General features: G+C 46.0%; 1 protein-coding gene across 1 annotated transcript in view; it reads right to left on the bottom strand.

Annotated features, from left to right (window-relative positions):
• The window catches only part of OPN4 (opsin 4), a 151,538-nt gene that overhangs the window by 56,166 nt on the left and 67,808 nt on the right, over window positions 1-27,564 (bottom strand). The window contains exons 2-4 of the mRNA XM_088463051.1: window positions 22,358-22,500; window positions 5,313-5,446; window positions 3,498-3,701 (exon numbers count right to left, since the gene is read on the bottom strand). Coding sequence (XP_088319177.1) covers window positions 3,498-3,701; window positions 5,313-5,446; window positions 22,358-22,500 — 481 coding nt within the window. The remainder of the gene's footprint in view (window positions 1-3,497; window positions 3,702-5,312; window positions 5,447-22,357; window positions 22,501-27,564) is intronic.

Genomic DNA, 27,564 nt, shown 5'->3' with positions numbered 1-27,564 from the left:
TATTTTGGTCATGGTGCTCTAAATCCCGAATAATAGACATTTGCTCTATGTCTGTCGTTTACATCTACCCTGATTCATCCTCTCTCTTTCCCTTACATTTTACATTTCATATATGTCCTGCTTATTAAGGCAAGTTGGTCTCATGGAAAATTGTGCTAAGACTTGCCATTAAATAATCACTTCTGTACTTTTGACCTAGCACCTGTCTACATTTGATTTGCTGTCAACCATCTTTCTTGTCCTGAAATTACTTTATTTCACTAGTTTTGGTCATTGTTACTTGTTGCTTTTCAAGTTATTCAGAATGTTTGAGACATTAATGCAAATTCATAAAAGGATGAAAACCCCATTACCCGAGATAGGGTTTATTTATGCTTCTCCTAATTCATGAAAGAGGTTAGAGCCATTAATAACATGTTTAACATGGTTAGAGCAATTAATAACAATGGGCCTGATTCAGCAAGGAATGCAAGTGTGCGCACTCGGCCGCGGGTGTGTATATGCTAATCAATGCATACGCACGGCAACCGCAGCATAAGATACAGACGTCCAGCACTACACAATACTGCCCACTTCCCTTTACTCAAAGCCTGAGCAGTCCGCAAGACAGCAGAAACATTAGTATCATCGAGAACCATACGCACAATAGAGGTTGACCTGATGTTGTGCAGGATGTTGCCCACTTCCTGCGTGCATCGAGTCGCCACCCTCAAATGGCACTTTCTGTCAATCAATATCGGTAAGGGTCTGCGTACACACTGCGTGTAGTCTGCGTACCCTTACCCAATCACACTGGCTAGTTTGCGCATTCGCAGTGAGATGCATACACATGTGAAGTGCAAAAACATCAGCTGAGTGCGTGCGTTCTCTCACTTGCGTTCCTTGCTGAATCAGGCCCAATGTTACCGGAGACTTGCACAATGGCAGTAAACTCTGGCACAAATCATTTTTATTGATTTCCCCAACACACTACAAATTTAGCAGCAAATGCAGGGCCGGCCGGCCGGCCCGTTATGCCGACTACGCACGTGCGTAGGGCGCCAGCCAGCAGATGGCGCTCAATCTCCAGCGCGGCCGAACCCTCCTCCCGCCGCCACACTAACTGCTTCACCGTCCCGTCGTTCCCCCGCGCCACACTCTTCCTCCCCCCTGCGCGCCACACTCGTTTCCGCGGCCGCTGCAGGGAGTCTCCAGTTCCCGGGCGCCCGCTGAGATTTTACCAGCGGGCGCTCGGCTCCCCACAGCGGCAGCCGGAGCTCACTCCTGAGCTCCGACTAGGCATCCCCCACGGGCACTATGTGAGAGACGTCATGCGTCTCTCCCATAGTAACGAGGAGCGGTGGACGACAGCGGACACAGGATCGGGGCTTAAGGTAAGTAAACTTTTTTTTTTTTTTGCTCGGCTCTATAACCGGGGACACTACTTCAGGGGCTACTGGGGGCACTACTTCAGGGGCTACTGGGGACACTACTTCAGGGGCTACTGGGGACACTGCTTCAGGGGCTACTGGGGGCACTACTTCAGGGGCTACTGGGGGCACTATTACAGGGGCTACTGGGGGCACTATTACAGGGGCTACTGGGGGCACTATTACAGGGGCTACTGGGGGCACTACTTCAGGGGCTACTGGGGGGCACTACTTCAGGGGCTACTGGAGGCACTACTTCAGGGGCTACTGGGGGCACTACTTCAGGGGCTACTGGGGGCACTACTTCAGGGGCTACTGGGGGCACTACTTCAGGGGCTACTGGGGGCACTACTTCAGGGGCTACTGGGGGAACTACTACAGGGGCTACTGGGGGAACTATTACTGGGGCTACTGGGGGCACTATTACAGGGGCTATTGGGAGCACTACTTCAGGGGCTACTGGGGGCACTATTTCAGGGGCTACTGGAGGCACTATTACAGGGGCTACTGGGGGTACTATTACAGGGGCTCCTGGGGGCACTATTACAGGGCTCCTGGGGGCACTATTACAAGGGCTCCTGGGGGCACTACTACAGGGGCTGCTGGGGGCACTATTACAGCAGCTGCTGGGGGCACTATTACAGGGGCAATACCACTGGGGGCAATTTTACAGGGGGCATTACTACTGGGGCACTATTACAGGAGCATTACTACTGGGGCACTATTACAGGGGCATTACTACTGGGGGCACTAATACAGGGAGCATTACTTTTGTGTGCACTACTATGGGGGCCACTACTAATGGGGGCATTGCAGAAGGGGCACCACTACTGACGGCACTGCAGAATGGGTACCACTGCTGTGGGCATTATGTATAAGTGCCACTACTGTGGGCATTGTATTAGGGGCACTGCTACTGTGGGCATTGTGTATAAGGGACACTACTACTGTGTGAATTGTGTATAAGGGACACTAATGTTGGCATTGTGTAAAAGGGACACTACTGTGTGTCAGAACATAAATAAGAGATACTACTATGTGGTGTAATGTGAATCGGACACTGTGCGGTGTAATGTGAATAAGATTGTGCTACTGTGTGATGTAGTTTGAATTGGGAATACTATTGTGTGACCACGCCCCTTTCTTTTTAGAATGCCTCACAACCATCCCTATTTTGGTGACAAAGTGTTCGAGATGGGGGGGGTAAATGGTGAATAGATGACATGTGCATGCATGCGGCATCTATTCACTGGAGAAAGGGACTGGGAGCATGCCCAGCAGCTCCAAGCTCTCATCCTACATAATATCATGGGCATTACTACCATAGGTGCAAAGGGTGCAGCTAGCTATCAGGCCCAGAGCTGGGGTCTCTTTCAAATATCTAGTTAGTCCCCTGCATAATATAATGTTTTTTTCTTGACTAAATTAGTCCGCAGGTATGGGATCAGTAGTTGGAGGATCATGGGGTACCTTCAGGTGAGTTAGCTCTCAATTTAGAAATATATAATGTACGTGCATATCATATTGCTCAACTGGCTTGGCGATATATTTTTGATAAGTACTGTTAGTGATTATCCTTATCTTTGAGATGTAGCTGTCAGCGATAAAATGCTGCATTGTATTTGACATCTGTGTGCTCCATTTATTCAGTCCAATGTACACTTTCTATATAAGCCCTTGAGTTAGCACATGCAAATAAAAGTAATCAGAATTAGATGTATGCCTTCTTTATATGTAAAAATGTGTTAATATGTAAAAATAGCAGACAGAAGCAAATGATTCCTCATACATCATGCAAGTGAACGTTTAAGCCTAGCTCAGATTTTGTCGTTTTTGTGTGTTTTGAGCGTTTTGTTCTTTTGTAATCTCATTTTCTGTTTTCTCCTACACTAAAACAATTTCAAACCAAAAAATCTATGCAAGAATTCTATTTTTAAGAAGCCTAATCCATGTTGTTTAAATATCTGACAATTAATTACAGACGAATAATTTCTCTCTCTAGCTTGACGTGCAAATCCTTTTTGATTTTTGAGATGCCACTGTGATGCCTAGTTCATATTATCTGTCAAACCAGTCATCCAAACTTACTCCAACCAAAGAAGGGAGGAAGGCTCCACGCCAAAGAATACAGCCAAACACCTAAAAGGATTAACACTGCCCTCTTCTTGGACATCCTTCCAATGGAGGCGAGCGGTCGGGTGATTACGAAATACCTATCCACAGCAATCACCATCAAAGTAATCATTGACGTGATCCCAAACAGGGCGCCACAGAAAGCATAGAACTCGCAACCTAGCATAACCACAAAAAAAGTTGAAAACATGTTAAATAATGTTTTATGCCAGAGACCAAATTATTTGTATCAAATCGTGCTGGAAAATCCTGAACTGTTCCACTATTGGTGAACACAAAGTCATAAATATAGATAACACAGTTTTGCTACATGTAGTGCAATTTGAATTTTAATACTAATATTAGTAATCATATACATTTTTACATTTTAGGGCTCTGAAGATGGTAGTGCAGGGCAAATACATTTCCCCATCTTGGCTAAACCCAGCATGTCACTTGTCGAAGAGGAGTTGGGACACAAAAATACTACTTTCCAAATGTGTGTAAAGCTAGGGTCTTGGCTATAGCGGAGTAGGCTTCCTGCTATAGGTCTCTAGCTATATGCCTTTTTTTATTTAGCTGCATGTAGCTGTCTACCATCATTAAATACATTTTTTATTATTATTATTATGTATTTATTTTATACAGTTGTATAACAGTTGCGGTTTGGGGTATTGACCACAATGTGATGGCACAGAGAGAGACTCTCTAGGCGCAAATGCAATTGTATGTCTGATTCAGAGGTGGACGCTAATGCACGTGTGGCTGTGATTTCTTTTGGATTCGCTGCTGTAAAAATATGCAAATGCTTGTCTCAGCCTTCACATTCTATAACTGTGAGCGGCAGAGATTACAAGCCCTGAGATGCCTGCCTGCAATGTACGTGGACAGTGGAAATCCGCCGGTGGATTTCTCTATCAGTGCACCGACACGATGACCATCGGCGCTCGTGATCCCCTGTCTCCTTCTGATCTCCGTTAGAGAACACAGCCACGTTCACAGAGATCTCTGCGTACACTCAGTGGTGCACATGTGCTGTAGGGATTTCTCCGACTTTTCATCCACCTCTGAATCAAGCAGCACATTGCAGTGCTTTCTATAAAATCCCATAAAAATCATACATTTTATGTCAAATGTTTACAGCTTCTCCAGTAGGTCATCCGAAAGAGAGCAGAACATAAATAACTTTTCATATTGATCTTTCATGGCAATCTAAATGTAAGTTCAATCAATTTATTAATCTACAGCAAGTTCATTTATTTTATTCAGATCAGAACTTCCGCAGTTCCACAGTGTTTCAGTGTTTGTATTTTTATAGTCACAAAAATGAAACCTTTAATTTTCTTGTGCTATGTAGCTATGTAGTTATGTTTCCTTTCTCCTGTTATGTTGTGTAATGTAAAATACTTAAAGTACAAATGATGTCTGTGTGTACACTCAGGGTGAGACACTTGTCGTGTGGAGCTTCTTGTGTTTTACAATAACGATTAAGGGGGAGATGTATCAGCATACAGTGTAAAGTGTGGAGAAATGAAGAAGTTACCCATAGCAACCAGTCAGCTTTGAGGTAGCCTTTATCAAGTACATTCTATAAAATGATAGGTTGAAGCTGATTGGTTGCTATGGTCAACTTCTCCATTTTATACCAAGGACACTAAATAATAATAAAACAATAGTTTACACGGTGAAAAGTCTACCTAGATGATGATCGCATGTAATACTGTGACAAGGACGTACAGTAAATGAACGGCTTTTTCAGTTGCTGTGTCTACATGGTATCATGTTATTTACCTTTCTCTCCAAAAATCCATCTCTTATGCAGACTTGTTGCGAAGAAGACAGGGGCTTGAGTTACAGACATGAAGAAATCACTGATAGCTAGGTTGATAATGAACGTGTTGGCTGGAGATCGGAGACTCCTACTTCTATAAATATAAAAGCAGAAAAAATATTAATCCTATCAAAGCTGTGATTATCAGTTTAAACCATCTGTCAACTGATGTAACATAAATTGAATTTTGTTCAGATTAGCTTCCACTATTCATCAGTTTTTAATTATCCAGCCTGGGTTAAGCTACTGTCCAACAGCATAATTTCTTCAATCCACTGAAGGAAATTAACACTGACCTCCTTCTTTGGTTTTCTGCATTTGGTCTGTGGGGAGCATTGGTGATTTTTCACAGGTAAGGTTAAGATTAGATGGGTAACACAAGGAGCTGTCTATAAAGCATTCTCTACAGCCACTAAAACAGCAATGTATGTTATAGAAAGAGAAACTGTATTTTAAAGTGCTTGGTTAAATGACATTATATAAAATTGTTTCATTAGTTACTGATTTTTGCTTGCACAACAGTCATATTTATTTCCCTCATCTTCTGCCTCAGTTCCATTTGTTGAAAAAAAAACCCACATTATTTATATTTTTTAAATAAATGATCTCGTTCTGTTAGAGCCATTCTCAAATGACGTTAACAGAACAGCTATTGACGCAATGTGATCTCCTGCAGAAACTCCAAGGGGTAAATTTACCATGAATCGATATAGGTCGAGATGACCATCTCGGGTGGTTAATTAATTTTTTTCCTGCTTGCAAATTTACTAAAGGCAAAAGTCGGGTGAGTTAGAGAGAGATTTCTCGGGTGAGATAGCAATCTCGAATCAAATCACCATCGGGCCAAATCGGGAGTACTTTTCACCTAAAACATACATCTCTCAAATTTACCAAGAATCAGGATGACAACCTCGGGTGAGATAGGAGCAAAGTCTCTGTCCAAATTACTTTTCAATCTCTCAACCCCCTGAGTTGCGAGATGGTCGAAACATACACAAATCATTGTGACTTGTGTATGTTTATTTCTGTAAATGGTTAAAATAGTGTTCATTTTCTAAAAAACAAGACGTGAGGTCCCCCCCAAAAGACTAACCAGCCCCGCACTTGCCAGCCAGTCCTGGTTCTTAAAATTACAGGAAACAAAATGTGTATGGTTCCAGTGTAATTTAAGAACCAGCACCAGGCAGCTGGGACAGAGCTGGTTTTAAATATAGGGAGAAAAAACATTGCCGTGAGGTTACCCCTATATTTAAAACCAGCTCCTGGGTGAGTATGTGTGATAGTGAGTGTGCATGTATGTTATAATAAAATGTAACTTTCACAGTGTATGTCGTGTTTTTTTTATATTGCTTTGGTTGTGGAACTACAAGAACCTTTGGGCCCGTAATACCCCGCATGCTGGTATTTGTGGTTCTCCAAATACGAACAGAATGTGGAGGAGGCTTGCTGGTTCGTGTAGTTCCACAACTAAAGACTATTTAACCAACCATTTATTTTACACTACACACTAACACAATCAAGCCGGCACCCACTGCCCTAGGGTGCTGGGGATAGCTGCAGGCTATCAGCCTAGGACAGGGGTGCCCTGGAGAGGGGGACCCCTTTATTGGAGGGGTCCTCAACTCCCCAGGAATCCCTGGCCTGGGCTGACTAGTGGTCAGGGCTGATGCTGCAACTACAGCCAGGGGTGAAAGGTCACCCCTGGCTGTGGCATCAGTCCCCCACTAGAAAGGGTCTGGAGCTGGTTTTAAATATAGGGGTAACTTCATGCCAATGTTTTTTTCTCCCTATATTTAAAACCAGTTCTGTCTCTGCTGCTTGGTGCTGGTTCTTAAATTACAGTGGAACCATACACATTTTGTTCCCTGCAATTTTAAGAACCAGGACTGGCTGGCAAGTCCAGGGCTGGTTAGTCTTTTGGGGGGGACCTCACATAATTTTTTAAAATAACTTTTAACCCTTTTTTACAAGTCTTAACATAAAAGCAACTTACACATATGTCACTGATATGTGCAGGTTGCTAGCTCGGGAGAGATTTGCAGAGAGAAAACACTGCAATCTCGGGTGAGTAATCTCCTACAAAATAAGATACTCGGGAGCGATATCTCGTTCTGCTTCACCATCCGCAAACTCGTTTAGCCTCAATTCGCCTGTTGGCAAATTTGGAATAAAAAAAGTGATTAAATCACCCGAGTTTTGGCAAGTTCTAGCAAGATTAATCACTTTGCAAATTGGGACCATCTCGAATCTTAGTAAATTTACCCCCTATAGTCTATAAGGAAAAAGGGTTCTTTACACTTTCCTAAATTTTAGGTATGGCATATTATTGGGTATTAGAGCAAGCATAATTATGTGCAGGTTATTCAGAAGACTGAAGGAGGCGATTAAACACTCTATCCTGCCCTTCCCATAATCAGGCTCTGAACTTGTGCAGTACAGTATATAGATCCATATAAATCCAGATACCAGAAGGTAGATTTATTAAAGCTTCTAAAAATTAAAAGTGCTGGTATTGCGCATAGAAACCAATCAGATACTAAGAATCGAGATAGGTAGAGATGACAATCTCGGGTGTTTTTAGGCATGTTTTTCATCTTGCAAATTTACTAAGTGCAAACTCGGGTGGGTTTTTTAGTGGGTTTGGTTTTCTAATTTTTTTTCTCTCCCGAGATGTAAATCTCGCATTTACTCGCCATTGGCAAAAATCAGTCCGATATACATCTCTCAAATTTACCAAGAATCGAGATTACAATCTTGGGAGAGATGCCTGCAAACTCGCTGCCAAATTGACGTTTTAAACACTCACCTCTTGATCAGCGAATTATGCAGAAACATGCCGAAATCATATATATATATTTTTTAATTTTTGGAAAATGTGACGTGAGGTCCCCCCCAAAAGACTAACCAGCCCCGAACTTGCCAGCCTGTCCTGGTACCTAAAATTATGAGGAACAAAATGAATAGGGTTACCCCGTAAATTAGGTACCAGCAGCAGGGACAGGGTTGGTTTTAAATATAGGGGCCAAAAATTTGCATAGGGGTACCCCTGTATTTAAAACCAGCCCTGGACCCTTACTAGCGGGGGGCTGATGCCACAGCCAAGGTAGCCCTTTCACCGGGCCCCCCAGCCGCAGCATCAGTCCTGACCGCTAGTCAGCCCAGGCCAGGGATCCCTAGGGAGTTGAGTACCCCTCCAATAATTGGGTACCCCTCTCCACCTCCGGCACCTGTAGTTCACCTGTAAAGAAATGAGTAAGAAACCACTACACACACCATGAAATTAAAGTTTATTACACACATACATACATACACACACTGACTTACCTGCTGCCAGATGTTCACGTCCACTTGTCAACGTAAAGTATCAGTGGGAAAAACCTGAAAGAAAAGCCAATACTCACCCTTATGTCCCGTGACGTAGATATCCAATTCTGTGGGCGGACACACTGTAACCCACGTGGACTTAGCCAATGAGCGGCTCCTCCACGTGCATCCCAGCCAATGAACGGCCGCTTATGGAAGGTACAACACAAGCAGCCTGCACATATCTCACTGATATGTGCAGGCAGCTAGCTCGGGAGAGATTTGCAGTGAAAAAACACTGCAATCTCGGGTCAGTTATCACATCTTCACTTGTAACTTAGGAGAGAAATCTCGATTTGCTTCACCATCGGAAAACTGTCTTTCAGCTAAACTCACTTCTTAGTAAATTTGCAAAACAAAAAAAACAAAACAAGCCCGAGTTTAGGCGATGCAAATCGAGTTTTAAAAAAAAAAAAAAACTCGACCTAGCTCGAATCTTAGTAAATTTACCCCTAGGGGTTCAATTTAAAGGGCAAGTTTTTAAAAGTGGAAATATTTCCCATAGCAACCAGTCAGATTCTGTTTAACATCTATCTAGCACATTGTACAAGATAATAGTTATAATCGGACTGGTCGCTATACGCAACATCTCCACTTCTAAAAATCCGCATTTTAGTAAATATACCCCTAGCTATCCATTTCTCTGTTGCATCCTAGAAAATGATAGACAGCATCTGATTGGTTGCTATGAGCAACACCTCCACTTTTTTGTTTTAGATCTACCCACAGTTATTTTCCCTGGTTTAATTCATTTAATCCATTATAATAGAGAATTATAAGTGAAAGCAGTGTAAATTTACAAAAGTAGTGCAAATCATGGAGACTCTGAAATGTGATAGACAGGAGGACTGCCATAGACTTCCATTTGCTTCATGAGAATACCATCTTTGCCATTTCTTCTGTCATGAAGGGGTTCCGTTTGATCCTCCTGCCAATGTGAAGATAGCTAGAATTTTCCAGGGGATGCGGTGACATTACCAGTGTCCTGGATGCCGGCCGTCAGAATCCTGACAGTGGAATCCCGTCTTGGGACTAAAGGTAGGCGTCAAAATCCCGACGCCTATCTTTAGCCCCTTGCCAAAATCCCGACAGCCAGCATCCCGAACGAAGGTAAGCAGGGAATGGGTAGCGTTAGTCACAGGGTGGAGGGATATGTTTAGCCACCCCCAGGGGTACTTAGTGTTAGGCACCCCCCTTGGAGTGTTAGGGTAAGGCTACGGGGACAGGGGTTAGGGTTAGGCACCGCGGGGGGAGGTTATCATTAGGCACCCCCCGGGAGGGTTGGGTTTAAGGTGCATGAAGGGGGGATAAGTTTAGGCACCCCCGGGAGGTCTTAGGGATAGGCACCGCCCCGGGAGTTCTAGGGTTAGGCACCACCAAGGGAGGGTTAGGGGGGGGGGCAGGGGAGGGTTACACTACTTACCACCTCCTGTTGGGATTTTGGACCTCATTCAGAGGCGGTCGCTCGCACCCAAAGTGATCAAAAATATGCAAAATGAGCGCTCAATCGCAACTCACATCGCAAGCGCAGAAACACCCACAACAATGAAAGCACACCTCCTATCTCTACGGCCTAATTCAGAGTCGGTAGCAAGCGACAACCTACATCAGCACGATTAACACCTGTTACATTGTTAATTGTCTACAAACATCGGTTGAGGCAGAAACCATCGCCAGCACTCGCGATGCTTATGGTAGACCCTGGGCTACCCTTAGCTCTGCGAGCAGTAGTGTTGTTATTGCAACGAGATGACGTGTGTGATGACTCACTCAGTAATATATGCATGCCCTTAAAACACCCTTTTTAAGGTCAACCACGCCTGCGTGCGCACCACCACACCCCCGTTCACAAGCACCTTCCCCTGTAACTACCCACAAACGGCATGAAATGTCAATCACAGCTACGACCTCATAGTGAATAGCGAGCAAGAGGATTGCGGTCGGGAAGACAATCTTGCGCACGCGCACTGCCATGTACACGCATGTGCAGTTGAAAAAAACATAGCTCGCTACGTCCAATCACTCCGTGCGACCGTCTCTGAATGAGGTCCTTTGAACCTTTGGCCTTCCAGCATCGGTATGAGATTCAACAGCTATTCAGCCGTCGGTATTTAATATGTTGTATGTTGGGGGAATGGATGTCTGGACCTTCTGCCAATATAGATACCAGCTGTGAACAATGTAAAGCTGGGAACAAACTATACGGTCTATCATCCAATATATCGTTCTGACACGGATGAGAACAGTATATTGTACACATTGTATAGTGTGTATGCCTAACACATTGTTTCTGATTAGATGGGACGATTCCACAGCCAACGCAGTGCTGTTACATGTGACATATGTCGCGCTATAGTATGCTATATTGTGTATTGTTACATTGCATCGATGGGTTGCACAGTTGAAAGGTGAGTGTCAGGTTGCGGCCTAGGATTGCATGTTACTCACCTCAGTGCCGGCTTCCCCTGATCTCTAGAGCGGTCTGATGCAGCGGAGTAACTACAGCCCCCACAGACCCCGCCGTGGTTTGGGGGCGCGGAGGCTTGTGGCGCGCGGTGGCTTGGGGGCTGCAGATTCCATGCGGACTTGCCATCCGCATGAAATCTGCTGAAAGCGTCCCTCCAAAAATGGCCGCCGCCTACGAGGAGACAGGTGCTAGAAGTTCTACTGGACCTCTAATGTCTGATAGGCCAGCTCCGCTGCTGCCGAAGCATCGGACCACCTCTCTGTGTACCTGGCTGCCTGTGAGGAGAAGAAGCACTCAGCCGAAGAGGAGCAGCATGAATCACCTGACTGAGGAACACGGGTGTGGGTGGGGACTCAGCTACAGGGGACACAGCATATGGGCTCAGCTACAGGGGGCCTGCATAATGGGCACTACTACAGGTGGCATTGCATAAGGGGCACTACTACAGGGGGCATTGCATAAGGGGCACTGCTACAGGGGGCATTGCATAAGGGGCACTGCTACAGGAGGCCTGCATAATGGGCACTGCTACAGGGGGGCCGGCATAATGGGCACTGCTACAGGGGGCCTGCATAATGGGCACTACTACAGGGCGGCATTGCATAAGGGCCACTACTACATGGGGCATTGCATAAGGGGTACTGCTACAGGAGGACTACTACAGGGGGCACTGTATACGGGGCACGGTGTGGCATAATTTGTTATAAGGGCATTATGTGTTATATGTGGCATTATTTTGTGGCCCAATGTGCAAGGGCATTACGGTGTGGCATAATGTGTTATAAGGGGCATTACTTATTGTGTCATAAGGGACGTCCCTGTATCATCAAACTACACACCTTAAACGTCATCTTTGAGTGTGTTTATTTTATGGCTGGGGCGGGGGGGTTCTGGGGCATCCGAAACTTTTTTGGCAGGGGGGAGCAAAATTTATAGTTACGTCACTGGTCAGACGCAAGGTGCAGCAGTGAGTGACAAGCTGAGGATTTTATCTGGGGTCTGCTAGCAGTGGCAAACGCAGGATTTTGAAAGGGGGGTTTCCAAACACCGAATACAGAGCCCCCCACCTCCTCTACCCACTGAGCTACCCCCTATATTAATTACACACACATATATATATATACACACACTATAGACTTGCCAAATAACGTCAGTATATCCATAAAGAACATAGCATACTGTACATCCCGTCATATTAATATACCACACGGCACAAAATACTACTACACAATCGACCAGATAGAATACTACAACCCGTTGCCCATCTCAATCCCAAAAAACTATTAGTATACGACACTCCCACAATACAATACTACACTCCCTAACCTACCTTCCCTACCAGATAAAGTAGGTATACACACACCCTGGTATATTACATCCTTAAGCCTATCTCAATTCACAGATAATATAAAAATATACACCCCCAGATACATTACTATACCTCTCATCCCCCCTTCCCATCCCTGATGCATAACTATACACCCCAGATACATTTACCTCTCCCCCTTTAAACAATACTATACCCCCCCATACATTACACCCCTCAACCCCCAGACAATATGTTTACCCCCCATACATTACACCCCTCAACCCACCTCTCCCTCCAGGTTATATAAGTATATACCCCCACCTCACCCACTTAACATGAATAAGTACTGTACATCACCCTTACCTCTGATTGCAGCATTATGTGTCCCTCACCCTGGCTGCTGCCTGCATGGGACATGGACAGGCCCATCAAAGCAGGAGGGGGCAGGGCCTCGTAGAGGGGGGTAGACTCTGGAAGAAGCAGGGAGACAGACAGGCCAGGCAGAGCAGGAGATAGAGGAGGGGGCGGGACTTAGATAGGGGGCGGGGAGAGGGGACTTAACTCATCCCCTGCAGGGGAGAAAGAAGAACAGGTGGCCTAGAATAGACGCAATGTCGCAGCTTGTTAATGGAGCAGTGCTGAAGCCTTTGCTCTGCCCTCCTATGAGAAGGGTGTCAGCAGCTGCCTGCAATGCATGCCGCTAGTCACAGTAACAGGGCGCCGCTGATCCTAACAAAAAACTGCTCTGTACTTACAGGCAGACATCTGTCTGTAGCAGTTCACAGGCAGGATCATCTGCACTCTGAGGGTAACCCTCTGAGCCCGGGCCCGGTACATAAGTTCCGGTTGCACCCCCCTGATGGCGGCAGCAACACAGACAACACACACACACTGACAGACACTCACAAAGACTACACACACACACACACACACACAGGCAAACAATGACATCATAATTTGTTAAAGAATAAGCACCCACTCACCTGCGGCTCCAAGATAGTGCGCCGGGAATAGAGAGCCCCTCAGCCGCCTCTCACAATGCCCCATCGGAACTGCCAGGGAGGAGCTGCGCGCTGCCGCTACAGCTCCCCCTACATTCAGCCAGCAGCACAGCCCCAGCCAGTTGTATGTTAGCTGAACTCTGGCTGCTCCTTCTCTTTAGAAAAAAAAAATCAGCTGCGCGGCGATGGAGCGGCGGCCAGGGGGGGTTTCTAGGTACTCGGAAACCCCCCCTGCGTGCGCGTATGGCTAGGACGTCCTTGTGCTTGCTCCATGATTGATACAAGTCGCGGTCACAACTTGCCTCCTTCAAGCAGTTTACCCAGTCAGGACGGGGTTACTCCAGTTTCTCCTATCACTAGGCGATAGTGACGTGTCATCCACAATGCAGCGTGATTTGTGCTTCCTCCTATTTGTAAGCACTGGACTTTTGCTGCCTCACCGACTATAGCGTATCTGTGAGTTCCATCGGCTTGGCTGCATGGTCAGTGTTCTGTTCCTCCTCGTGGTGCAGATTTTGGCCAACCAAAGTGGCTTGGGGGCTGCAGATTTTGGCCCTCCGAAGTGTCTTCCGTGTTACCTCCAACTCTCCAGTTTCCCTACAGCTTCTTAGTGGCACCTACACCACCGTGCTGCCATCAGCTCTCCAAGCCGCAGCACCGACTACTTACTCTTTTACCAACGACTTTTGCCGCACCATTGGCACATTTGCCACACCAACAGCTTCCATGCTGCTCCCTGCTCTCCAGCTTCTTCTATGGCTTCCAAGCCGCACATTCACCTCCATGCTGACATCGGCTCTCCAAGCCGCAGCATTTGCTTTTTACTATCAACCAATGGCTATTGCCGCACCATCGGCACACAAGCTGCATCTTCAGCTCTCAAAGCCACAGCATAATCATTTACTGTCTATCAATGGCTATTGCCGCACCATTGGCACCCAAGACGCACCATCAGCACACTTGCAGCATCATCAGCACACTTGCCTCATCATCGGCTCCCAAAGCCACAGAATTACCATTAACTGTCTACCAATGGCTATTGTTGCACCATGGGCACACAAGCCGCACCATCGGCACATTCGCCACACCATCAGCTCTCAAAGCCACAGCATAATCATTTACTGTCTACCAATGGCTATTGCCGCACCATCGGCACACAAGCCACATCATTGGCACATTTGCCACATCATCGGCTCCCAAAGCCACAGCATTACCATTAACTGTATACCAATGGCTATTGCTGCACCATCGGCACACAAGCCACACCATCGGCATGTTTGCTGCATCATCGGCTCTCAAAGCCACAGCATAATCATTTACTGTTTACCAATGGCTATTGCCACACCATCGGCACACAAGCCACATCATCTGCACATTTGCCGCATCATCGGCTCCCAAAGCCATAGCATTACCATTAACTGTCTACCAATGGCTAATGCTGCACCATCGGCACACAAGCCGCACCATCAGCACATTTGCCACACCATCGGCACAGTAGCCACACCATTGGCATACTTCACACCATCGGCCCCCAAGCCTCATCTCTCCAACTGTATTATCTACTCTTCCTGCACAAGACTCCTTCTTTCCATCTCAGTATTCCAGTTGACACTCCTGTAAACTGCTACTACTCTGAGCAGTAAGTCCAGGCAGCCGCCTAGGTACTGGTGAGCGATTTTTCTCTAAGGGAATAATGGGTGGTTGTTAGTGGCAGAAGACTTCGTAGCCAGAGTTCTAGGTGGCTTACTCATAGTGGGCACTGGAAAACATAACATTACAGTCGTCCCAATAATATAGTGGAAGAAAGAGTTGTATCGGGCTCATAGCTTCTGCTAATATGGAACAGGGGCAGAATCCTGCTCAGGTGCTTGAAACGTCATTGTACACGTTACTTGGTTGTATTTCACCCTGCAGTGATCACAGTGCTTGTGGCGGGGTAGGGTCTACCTCAAGCGCTGCGTGCTGCTCCGATGGCTCTCGATGGTTCTGATTAATCAGTACACTTTCTGGAGATGACGTGTGCTAAGTAAGAAAAGTGGGCATCTTTTTACCAACATGCGCTCACTCTGCCATTGCTCTCTAAGACATAGAGGGCGTCCTTACACCAGACAGTGCGATCGTGGAATTTGCATACCCACACCCTTTTGCAGCTTAGCGTCCGGGTGCAGCTTAGCATCCGGGTCTGAATTGAGCCCTTCGTCTTTTAACCTCCTCCATTGACCCTTGGCTCCAGTCGTTCTTGGTCTTCCGTGGCTTAGGGATCATAATTCCGTGATTGATTGGCAGTCTGGAGAGATAATCAAATGGAGTCATGCCTGTCAAACTCATTGCTTGGCCATTCCAGTTCGGTCAGTTCAACCTGCGGTTGCCGAGGTTCCTCTAGCCATTCCAAGTCAGTATCTTCATTATGCCGATGTATTTTCTAAGAAACTTTTGGATGTCCTTCCTCCACATAGGCCCTATGACTGTGCCATCAACCTGATTCCAGGTGCTAAGTTACCCAAAGGTCGGTTGTATTCCCTTTCAGTACTGGAGGAAAAAGCAATGAGAGAGTACATCGAAGATGCTTTGGCTAAAGGGTTAATCCATCCCTCTAAGTCACCAGTGGGAGCTAGCTTTTTCTTCTTGGGAAAGAAGGATGGATCGCATCATCCCTATCGAGGTCTTAATAACATCACTATTATGAATTCATATCCATTACCTCTCATCCCGGTACTGTTCGACCAGCAGTGCCAGCCTAACATTTTTTCCAAAATTGACCTTCGGGGGGCTTACAACTTCATTCGAACCAAAAGTAAGGATGAAAGATGGCCTTCAGTACTCACTCAGGACATTACGAGTACCTGGTCATTCGGCTTATCCAATGCCCGGCAGTTTTTCAGGACCTGATCAATGACGTCCTCTGAGAGTTTTTGGGGGTATTCGTTGTAATATATCTGGACGACATTCTCATTTTCTCTCAATCGCTGGATCAACATCATCAGCTTATACGTCAGGTTCTTCAAAAACTACGGGAGAACAACCTATATGCCAAGTTGGAGAAATGTGATTTTGATGTCACACAGGTTTCTTTTTTGGGATATACCATCTCGTCCCAGGGATTTTCAATGGATCCTGGTAAAGTCAAAGCTATACTGAAATGGGTCCAACCAACTTCCCTTAAGGCTATCCAGCGTTTCCTTGGCTTTTCAATTTATTACCGCTGATTCATTAAATCTTTCTCCAACATTGTGGCACTGTCAGAGTTCAGCCGGAGATCGGCCGTCCCTTACCATCCTGCTGGCTTCCTCTGACTTCTCGGGCAGTCGGGCGGCTGGTGCGGCGACGTGGGAGGTGCTGAGCATTCTCCCTGATGCTGGTGTCTTGGGCGGCCTGGTGCGTGGGGATCGGAGTTCCCGTCATGGGCGCCGCCATGACACTTCCTTCTCTGACTATCCTTCCTTCCCTGACAGTCTGGCCGGTCAGCTGATGCTGTGGACCAATCAGTGGGCTTCCAGGGGTATATATCTGGCTCCTGTGTATCAGGTAGTTACCTGAACAACCATTGTCGCTGCTAGTGTTACTAGTGGTCTCTCGTTCCAGGTTCCCTTGCTTCCAGTGATCTATTCCTGTGTGCAGCTATATCATCCATCTCACCAGTGCTTTACCATCTCAGCCTGTGTGCAGCTATTTCATTCATCTCATCAGTGCTTTACCATCTCAGCCTGTGTGCAGCTATTTCATTCATCTCATCAGTGCTTTACCATCTCAGCCTGTGTGCAGCTATACCATTCATCTCAACGGTGCTTTACCATCTCAGCCTGTGAGCAGCTATATCATTCATCTCATCAGTGCTTTACCATCTCAGCCTGTGTACAGCTATATCATTCATCTCACCAGTGCTTTACCACCTCAGCCTGTATGCAGCTATATCATTCATCTCATCAGTGCGTTACCACCTCGCCTGTGTGCAGTATACCTCCATTCCATCAGTGTATTACCACCGCCGCCTGTGTGCAGTATACTATCCATTTCACCAGTGCTTTACCATCACAGCCTGAGTGTAGTTATACGTACCCACCTCTCCAGCATCATAATCTCTGGCTGGCTCCAGTACCACTACCCACCTTGTTAATGGACTCTGTGGTCCCTACCTACGTATTACAGTATTGCACCGTGGTGCACTCTTTCTAACCGGCAACCCGGTAGAGTGTATCGGCAGTGCACACTTCCTTGTACCTCAAGTACAGTGTCCCTACATGCCCCTTACTGGCACAGACCCTTTGGGCCACGAGTGTTCGTCTCTCCTTTTTCCCGCAGGCTTTGGTCACATAGTCAAAGGACCGTGACCTGCTTACGAGGTGCAGCTCAAGCCCATATCCCGATTGGTGGGGTCACTGGCGATCACCATCTCGTGGGTTAGATTCCGCACCTTTGACTAGGTCTCGCCAATGACCAAGACCCGTGGATGTGGAGGTCGTACATTCAGGCCCCTCGCCTCCGTTTCCTCCCGCAGCCTCAGGCCTCAGCTTCCAGAAAACCGCCTCCCAGCGTGACAGGCACCCATCGTGTAACTGATAAAGAAAGGAGTGGATACCCAAAATTGGTTAGTTAAGGCTTTCAAAGTCCTCAAGGTCACATTCAGTCAGGCACCGGTTCTCCGACATCCTGATCCTGACCTTCCATTTGTCCTGGAGGTGTATGCATCTGAAGTAAGAGCTGGAGCCGTCTTGTCACAGAAGGACCCTTGTGATGATAAGTTGTACCCGTCTGCATTCTTTTCTCACAAATTATGAGATCGCGGTGAGCATGTTGGGCATTATTGTTTACCCAGTTCAACTTTCTCATCTCCTTCCATCCTGGTTCAGAGAACATCAAGGCTGACACTCTATCCAGGAGCTTTGAACCTATACAACAGGTGTCCAGGGCAGACAAGGCTATCATTCCAGACTTCTTCTTCCATTGTGCCATCACCCGAAATCTGGCTGATCTGATTGGTGGCCTTCGTTGACCAAAGATGTGAGTGAATTTTGTCCTGACATGTGAGGTTTGTGCCCGAAATAAGACACCTCAGACAGCACCTTCAGGTCTAGTACTTCCGCTTTCCATACCTAGGAGACCCTGGACCCACATTGCCATGGATTTCATCGTTGTCCTCCCAATGTCTGCTCAATGTTCCGTGATCTGGATGGTGGTGGACTGTTTTAGCAAAATGGCACCCTTCATACCATTGCTAAAGCTTGTCCAATGGACAAACTGAGCGCGTTAACCAGTGTCTGGAACAATATCTACGCTGTTATGTCTCCAAGTGTAATAATGACTGGGTATCCCATCTACCGCTTGCTGAGTTTGCTTTTAACAATTCATGCCATTTTGCATCTTCGGTATCCCCATTCTTCTGTGTTACAGGGCAACATCTGATGGCAAATGCTTTTGACTCCTGTTCACCAGCCTCATCTTCTGTCTCTCGGCTCCGTCATATTTGGAGTAAGGTCCATCAAAGCCTTCGGAAAGTATCTCTCTGCTCAAAAATTTCTGATGATAAACATCGGTTGTCGTGTGGATTTAAGAAGGGTGATTTGGTTTGGCTCTCCACCAAAAACATCAAGCTCTGCCAACCTACGCAGAAATTGGGTCCTAGGTTTATTTGTCCATTTTGAATCATTTCACAGGCGAACCCGGTAGCCTTCAAACTTCAATTACCCAACTCTCTCCATTTCAACAATACCTTCCACTGTTTCTTACTCAAGCCAGTCTTCTCTTCAGCCAAGTTCAAACCTACGGTCTTATGCAGGCCTGCTTCAGTTGTAGTCCACGGCCAACACAAGTTAGACGCTAGAATTTCCAGGTGTCGTCTGCAGTTCTTAGTCCACTGGAACGGCTATGGTCCGGAGGAACACTCCTGGGTTCCGGAGACTGCTCTACATGCTCCCAGGCTGAGAAGAGGTTCTGGATGTTCTTCAACCCTACATCAAGAGGGGGTACTGTTACAAGTCGTGGTCACGACTTGCCTCCTTTGAGCAGTTTACCCAGTCAGGATGGGGTTACTCCAGTTTCTCTTGTCACTAGGCGATCAGCTCACCTCAAGAAGTGATGTGTCATCCACTATTCAGCATGATTGGTGCTTCCTCCTATTTGTACACACTGGACTATTGACGCCACACCAACTATAGCGTATCTGTGAGTTCCATCAGCTTGGCTGCATGGTCAGTGTTCTGTTCCTCCTTGAGGTGCACCATCAGCACATTTGCCGCACCATCGGGACAGTAGCCACACCATTGGCATACTTCACACAGGGCCTGATTCAGAGCCGGACGCTCTGACCAGAGTGCTCGCTCTGAATCAGGGCCATCCTAGCTGAAAATGGTGCGGCCTTTTGGAAGCTCGTATAGCTGTGGGTTACCACCCACAGCTTATGCGAGCGTCCATGATGATGGTCGCAATGGTCAAGACCATCGCGACCATCGGGCTTGCGATGAGACCCTTGCAGTTGGGTCTCGTTGCCGCAAGCCCTGGAGTGATTTTGGCTCTATCAGAGCCAAAATCACTCCCACTGACATCACTAGTGATGTCAGTGGGGCCGGACCCAGACGGTAGGTGTTCCCATGGGAACGCCTCCGTCTGGGCAGCCATGCCCCCGGCACGCCCACCAAAGGGGGCATGCTGTCACTCACCATCGACAGCACGCCCCCATTGGTGCGAGACCTGGAGCGACGGGTTCCCCGTCGCTCGCCGGGTCTCGCGCATGGGCACGAATGAGCTCCATCCGTCGTGCGCATGTGCACTTGGGCACCGTCGACCCGCTTGCGAACGTACAGCGCTCGCGAGCGGGTCTGAATGAGACCCTGAATCCGCTCCCAAGCCTCATCTCTCCAACTGTATTATCTACTCTTCCTGTACAAGACTCCTTCTTTCCATCTCAGTATTCCAGTTGACACTCCTGTAAGCTGCTACTACTCAGAGTAGTAAATCCAGGCGGCCACCTACATACCAGTGAGCAATTTATCTCTAAGGGAACAACAGACAGTTGTTAGTGGTGGAAGACCTCATAGCCAGAGTTCTAGATGGCTTACTCGGAGTGGGCACTGGAAAACTTAACAGTGATGTGGTTTCTGCGGTTGCCACCATGGACGCAGCCATGGCAGTCTGTTTTCATCTGACAAACACTTTACCCAATGGTAGCATTGGTTGCTGACAGTGTCCTTCAATGGACTGCTACCTTAGGGTATATAACCGGGCTCTGGACAACAGCAAGTTGCCTGTACAACATTGTTAATTCCAGTGTAAACTTGCTGTTGCAGCGGTCCAGGTTCTAAGCTCCGTTCCTTCTAGTGACTTGTTCCTAGTGTTTTCCATGGTGTGTGTATTCAGCAGGGCCGTAACTAGGGTGGTGCGACCAGTGCCATGGCACAGGGCACCACAGGGCAGGGGGTGCTATTTGGGCCTGTAAATGTTCCTGTTTATTATAATTCTCACGTGTAGCTTCCCCTTCTTTTGTTCCCAGTATCTCCTGGTCTCCCCTATGTCTTCCCTGGCCCTTCCCCATGAGGCCATGGCCCTTTTTTCTAGTTTACCTATTGATAAAATGGGTGGTGCCAATGGTATCTCAGGCACAGGGCACCAAAAAGTCTAGTTACGGCTCTGGTACTCAGAACATCTTCTGAGTACAATCTGTTAGAGTCATCTCCTGTGCTAGCTCTATGGCTGAATCCCCCAGTGTGTGTACTTAATACCATCTCGTGATACCAGTCTCCCGTCTCAGTGCTGTGTCTGAAGCCACAATGTGCGTACTTAGTACTGTACATCATCCAAGTACCAGTTCATAATATATATCTCCTGTGCCAGTTCTAATTCTGAAGCCACAGTGCTTGCACTTAGTACATCATCCTAATATCCATTATCCAGTGCCAGCTCTGCGTCTGAAGCCATGAGTGTGTATGTTATCCAAGTACTACTGTATCTCCTAGTGCTAATCTTCTGTGCCAGCACTGCGATTGGAACCACTAAGTGTGTACTTAATACACCACTTAAGTACAAACCTCCAATATTTTTCTCCTGTGCTTTCCCTGTGATAGTGTTCTTCCATTTCCCACTTGTGCCAGATTCCTGACCAAAGGGCTGTGACCTGCTTACTAGGTGCAGCTTAAACCCAAATCCCGCTTGGAGGGGTCACTGGTGAACACCTCCCAGTAATTTAGACTCTGCTCCTTTGGTCAGGTCTCACCAACATCCGGTACTGGTGGATGAGGAAGTCACTAATCCAGGCCCCTCACCTCCTGTTCCCACCTCAACCTGGGTCCATGTCTTCTAATTCCGTGTGCAGAGAATCACCTTAGCCACATCGTGACAGTGAGTACTCAGCTTAAGTAGAGAGTATCTTTCTTGACCTTCATAATACTGAATAATTTGAACCTTTGTGGGAGATGTATCAAGCAGAGAAAAGAGCGGAGAAGTGTACCATTGGAGAAGTTAGCAACCAATTCCATAGCAACCAATCAGCTTCTACCTATCAATTTATAGAATGTACTTGATAAATGTTGCATCAGAGCTGATTGGTTGCTATGGGCATCACCCCCTAAGATAATTTCTTGATTTGCCAGGTAGGAGATTTCTGACTATGAAATAGGGTGCCCTGCTGGTAGCATGAGGTATCATGCCTTGCATGTATGATTAGGACAATTAGGATGTTAAACAGTGTTATATCCTGCCTGCACCTGTTAAACACAATATATTCAACGAATCATTGCTACAACAAAATTGCTTGTGTTAATATTCCTTCAATTGCTATCATGATTTCCTGACATCCATCTTTATTATAGCTGAATCTGCTTCTTAGGGTCACTAGATGATATTTATAGGCGCACCAACTACATAAACATGAAATACCTGCAGAAGGCGTAGATGACCAGGAAGTTACCCAGCGCTCCTGTTATTCCCACTACTAGGATCACAGCTCCAATTGTATAGTGTACATGATCTGGAACATCAGCTGTAGGGTATACATGGTGAATGCTTTCTCTGGCTGGTTCCTGTCCAAAACATTAAAAATTTATATTTTTTGCATTGGAGAACATGAATGGGGAGGTAGCCAGTTAAGACGACATATGTAATTGGTTTGCTAAATGACCAATGCACAATGGGTTTATGGTTTGAGAGTGACAGTATAGTTACTTGAACTAATAGAGATTTCAGGGTGATAATGTAAGGTGGGAAAAGGAATTAGTTCAGCTTTACCAGTTTCTCCTCCTTTACATTTAATTTAATCTGCCTCAGACACAATCTTACTAATGCTGCAAGAGTGGAAAGCCACAAAAAAGTGTTTTTTATTATGCCTACATTTTTTTTTTACAAAACATTTTATTTATACAGTAAGAAGCACATTTAAAAAACTAAACTTTTTAACAATTTGCAATAACAATTAGCTGAATTTGCACGTGATTTTATAGGTTAGTTCAGGCAAGCCAAGATGACAACATCAGCAGAGGTCCAAACGTTTTCACAAACTTATTGTAATCACCAGGTGGATCAAGGACGTTCCATGTTGAGTGCAGATGAGGTGCACAAATGTGCCTTCTTTTACATCCCCATACACAAACAAGATTTGAGGGATGAGATTGTTCACATGAAATAGGGAGGTGCAGATGGTGTATTTATGGGGTTGAATTCCCTGCTTTCGGAATGGGCACAGCTTTATTTTCCCTTCAAAATAAATGATTTTTTTCACATGCTCTAAAGTGTTGAAGACTGGGAAGCATTTTGCAATTCACAAAAAAAAATAAATTTCTAGGTGTAAGTCTATCAATAAAAATACACACATTAATCAATATATCAAAAATAATCTCTAGGTTCCCTCCTCTCGTGGTTAATTTAAGACATAGATGACGCTGGGTAAATAAATAGATAAAGCATAATAAAATCAACTTGTAGATATTATAATGGTGTGGTAATGAACCTAGTAATAATCTTAAATTATAATCATAATAAATAATGACAAAAATAGAATGTATTCAAATATAGATTGTAATTAAAAAGACAACATCCAGTAATGGTGAAATACAGAGTGTGAGCAGAAGAAGCGTGCTTATGGAAATGCCCCAGAGCAGGTTAGAATTGGTTGTTATAGAGGCTGTGATAATGTCTGGCTTGCAGTCATTAATCACAGGCAATCTGCCCATAACGTATATTAAATGATTCAGAAGAGTAAGCTTCAGTAGAATTAAAGTTATTTATTCAACAAAAAAGCAATATGACACACTTAAAATTCAGATGCAAGAGAAAATTAAACTTAAATTGAATTTTTAAAATTAAACATTTCTATCCAGAATAAAAGAAGAAATATATGGCTCTCCTTTTCCTACATGATACAATTTAAGCTCCTCACTTCCAACTCACTCAGTCGCTCCCCCTCATTCTACATCAACTATCTCATCTCACTTCACACTCCCTGACTCTGCTCTTCCTCAGATTGTCACCTTGCTTCCTTGCTGAGTTTGTCCTCCCACTCCTGCATCCAAGACTTCTCTCATGCTGCTCCATTTTCTCTGGAACTCACTCAAAATGTCTACCAGTCTGCATGGATTGAGACATGCTTTGAAAATATACCTCTTATTATTATGGTCTCCATTGACATATCAAAATAAGCCAATAAAAAGAAACATACCTCTTATTAAAGCCTATTAGCCCTTTACAAACTCTTATCCCAATGTCCCCATACTCATCTCTTTAGAATTCACCTCCAAGTTTTACCTCTCATTCCTTTAGAACCTTCATGGTTCTTACCCTGTACCTTCCCCTGAGACTGCCTGTTGTTTATGTGACTGGCAGGTAGCATTTCCAATGGGAAGCCACTGCCAGTCACAGTGTAGCCAATGCAGTCACGGACTGCACTAACTACACTGAGGTGGCGGATTTTACTGGGGGGGCTGCAGTTTTTGGAATTTGCTCACGAGAACAAGTGCCATCTTCAGACACCTTCTCATGGACTCTCCGATGGCTGTGCGCATGCGTGACCTCGGGTCACACATGCGTAGCCGCGCCGACAGGGAAGAGGTAAGCAACGCAACCCAGCTACTTCTGTAGCTGCGATACTAACCGAGGGGACAGCTGCTTTTCGGAGCAGCTGCCCCCGCACCGGAGCAATGATGAATTGTTCCGGTGTAAACTATCCCCGGCTGGGAGTTGGGTACTTAAGTATCCCTCGCAGTGAGTTCAATATTTAATCATATGGCCTTCGATGATGAATAGACCCCATTGTGCCTTTTCACTTATTTGGCAGTTCCGGGCTATTTAGGGTGCACTCTCTCTCTCACTCTCTTTTTTTGAGTTTGGAAAATTATTGAAAAGATGAAAAGACACTGTTTTCCATTCATACTACCCGGAAATAAAAATTCGTACCAGAATTACACTATTGTTTATTTATATGTTTGTATTGCATGTTTCCAGAGATGAAAACATATAAATAACAGAAAACATGCATCTTTAAGAAATATTGGCCCTCATTCGGAGCCGTACGCTCTGAGCAGAGCGCACGCTCTGATTGAGGGCTGTCCTCCATAACTATGGAGCGTCCTCCTGGACGCTCGTATAGCTGTGGGTCACCACCCACAGCCTATACGAGCGTGCAGTTTGATGGCCGCGATGGTCTTGACCATCGCGACCATCGAAACTGCGAGCCGGAGCCTGCGGTTGAGGTTTTCAACCACAAGGCCCGGAGTGATTTTGGCTCTATCAGAGCCAAAATCACTCCCACTGACATCACTAGTGATGTCAGTGGGCCGGCTTCTGACGGTAGGCGTTCCCTTAGGAACGCCCCCGTCAGGGAGGCACGCCCCTGGCACGCCCACCAAAGGGGGCGTGCTGTCAATCAACATCGACAGCACGCCCCCTTTGATCAGACACAACGAGCGAAGGACTTTCCTTCGCTCGTCGCGTCTGGCGCATGCGCACGACGGAGCTCCCTCCGTCGTGCGCATGCTCAGTGCAGAACATCGACCCACTTGCGAGCGGACAGCCGCTCGCGAGTGGGTCTGAATCAGGCCCATTGACCGGAGATAATTTTTTTCGGACTATTTCTGTGTTGTGTTATTTATTTTCCATTAATATGCAGAAGTTGACCGCATGCTGGGACAATTTTTAGCGCTATTGTTTGTCATTTCATCATTTCACCATCTTGCAGTAAGTACTCCACTCATCTGGGAGTTTTTATTATGCATGGAACATTATATATTTTGGAATTTCATTAAATAAAGACTGAGAACACCATTATCTCTTCTAAGGACTCCATCATGTTACACCTGTGCCCAAGAGTGCCATTCTATTTTAACAAGCAGAATAAGATTTAATAATATTAGTAAATTATGTTACATTTAATAAAATGATAACAATCTTGATAATGGGATGTAGTCGGCATCCTGGCACCAGTGTCCCGACCGCCGGCATCCCGAAGGTAAGTATCGGGGTGTTAGGGAGAGGTTAGGGTTAGGTAGCAGAGTTAGAGTTAGGCATTAGGGGGAGTGGTTAGGGTTAGGCACCGAGGAGGTAGTGTTAGGATTAGGCTGCGGGGAGGGGAAGGTTAGGTTTAGGCACTAGGGGGAGGTTAGGGTTAGGCACCAGGAAGGGAGATTTAGGGTAGGGTTTAGATAAATACTTACCGCTGTTCTTTATGGGTGTAGGGACTCTGGCTGTCGGGACGCCGCTGTCGGTATTCTGAACAGCGGCATCCCAACAGACGATATTTCATACCCAACCCCTTGATAATATTATATTATTGTACTATCATTTGTAATTAAATATCAATTTTAGTGATTCTTATCAATATCGCTTATTATGGCTATTGATATGTATGATACACAGGGCCGGATTAACATTGGGGCAGATGGAGTTGCAGCTCCAGACCCACCATCAAAATAGGCCCCACAGGATCTGCTGTGCTTCTGTAGACAGGATTTTTTTCCCTATTACAGCAGCAACCTGCCAGCAGCTGCCTGACCAAGCCCCTGCCCACTGAAACCCCAGCAGGCAATGGTAGGGTCTAGAACGAGATGCTTTACAGGACCTCTGACGTCACAACCACGCGACCTGCACCCAAAGGGAGAGGGGCAAGGCTTAGAATGGGAGGCTAAAAGTGTACCCTTGCTGGCTTGCTTTCGGGCACGGTGGCTCGCTTCGCTTGTCACATGTTTATATTCCGACTATATGCCCACGTGAATAGTAACACTGGTAGCTGACCGGCCCTGCTGTAGCAGTCATGTGGTTGGGACGTCAGAGGTCCTTTCCTCAACTTGGATCTAGCAACAACCGCTGGGGGGAGAGATATTTTCAGAGGGACAGTGATGAGAAATAGTACCCTGATTTAACCCATGCAACCAATAAGACCATATCATGTAAGGATGGTAACCAGTAAGTCCAGGTGATGTAACACACAGCAACCAGTAAGTACAAGTCATGTAACTTAACACAGCCAGTAAGATCAGTTGATGTAACACATGGCAACCAGTAAGACCTGGTTATGTAACTGTGGCAATCAATAAGACATACCTCCCAACTGTCCCGCATCCATCCAGGTGTCTGACACCTCCTTCTGCATCTGCTTGGCTCATTGAGAACCATTGCATGCTAGAACCAAACACTGCTAGATGTGCATTTTTAAAGTAAAACCAGGAGTTAAGGAGCGTGAAAACATTTAATTTAATCTCCTTTGCAATATTTATCTGGAGCCCTCAGTGACCTACCCACAGCACAGGCCATACCCTTTGTGCATAACACATTCCCACAGAATTGGTCACACCCACCACATCACTAGTCACACCCCCTGCGTGAGCATGCAATAGGCTCTTCATAAATTTCAGCTCCATTTGGACTTTAATCTGGCAGTGGCACCGATCACATACAGTATATACAGCATGTGTATCACAATGACTCTAATACTGCTAGCACACACAGGAGCTGCATCTTGTTAAGCAGCATTATTAGACTGTCAATCATATTTTAATTGCTCCCTTAGCCTGCAGCAGACTCTCTGCAATTATCTCCCCCTCCCTATTTAACCTATACTGTATATTCATTCAGCAAACATTGGCGCTCCCAGCAGAAAG

The sequence above is a fragment of the Taudactylus pleione genome, unplaced genomic scaffold, assembly GCF_031769625.1.
Source record: "Taudactylus pleione unplaced genomic scaffold, aTauple2 ptg001314l, whole genome shotgun sequence".
Taxonomy (NCBI): domain Eukaryota; kingdom Metazoa; phylum Chordata; class Amphibia; order Anura; family Myobatrachidae; genus Taudactylus; species Taudactylus pleione.
The sequence above is the reverse complement of the archived record's forward strand: the minus strand, read 5'-3'. Positions and strand labels throughout refer to the sequence as shown.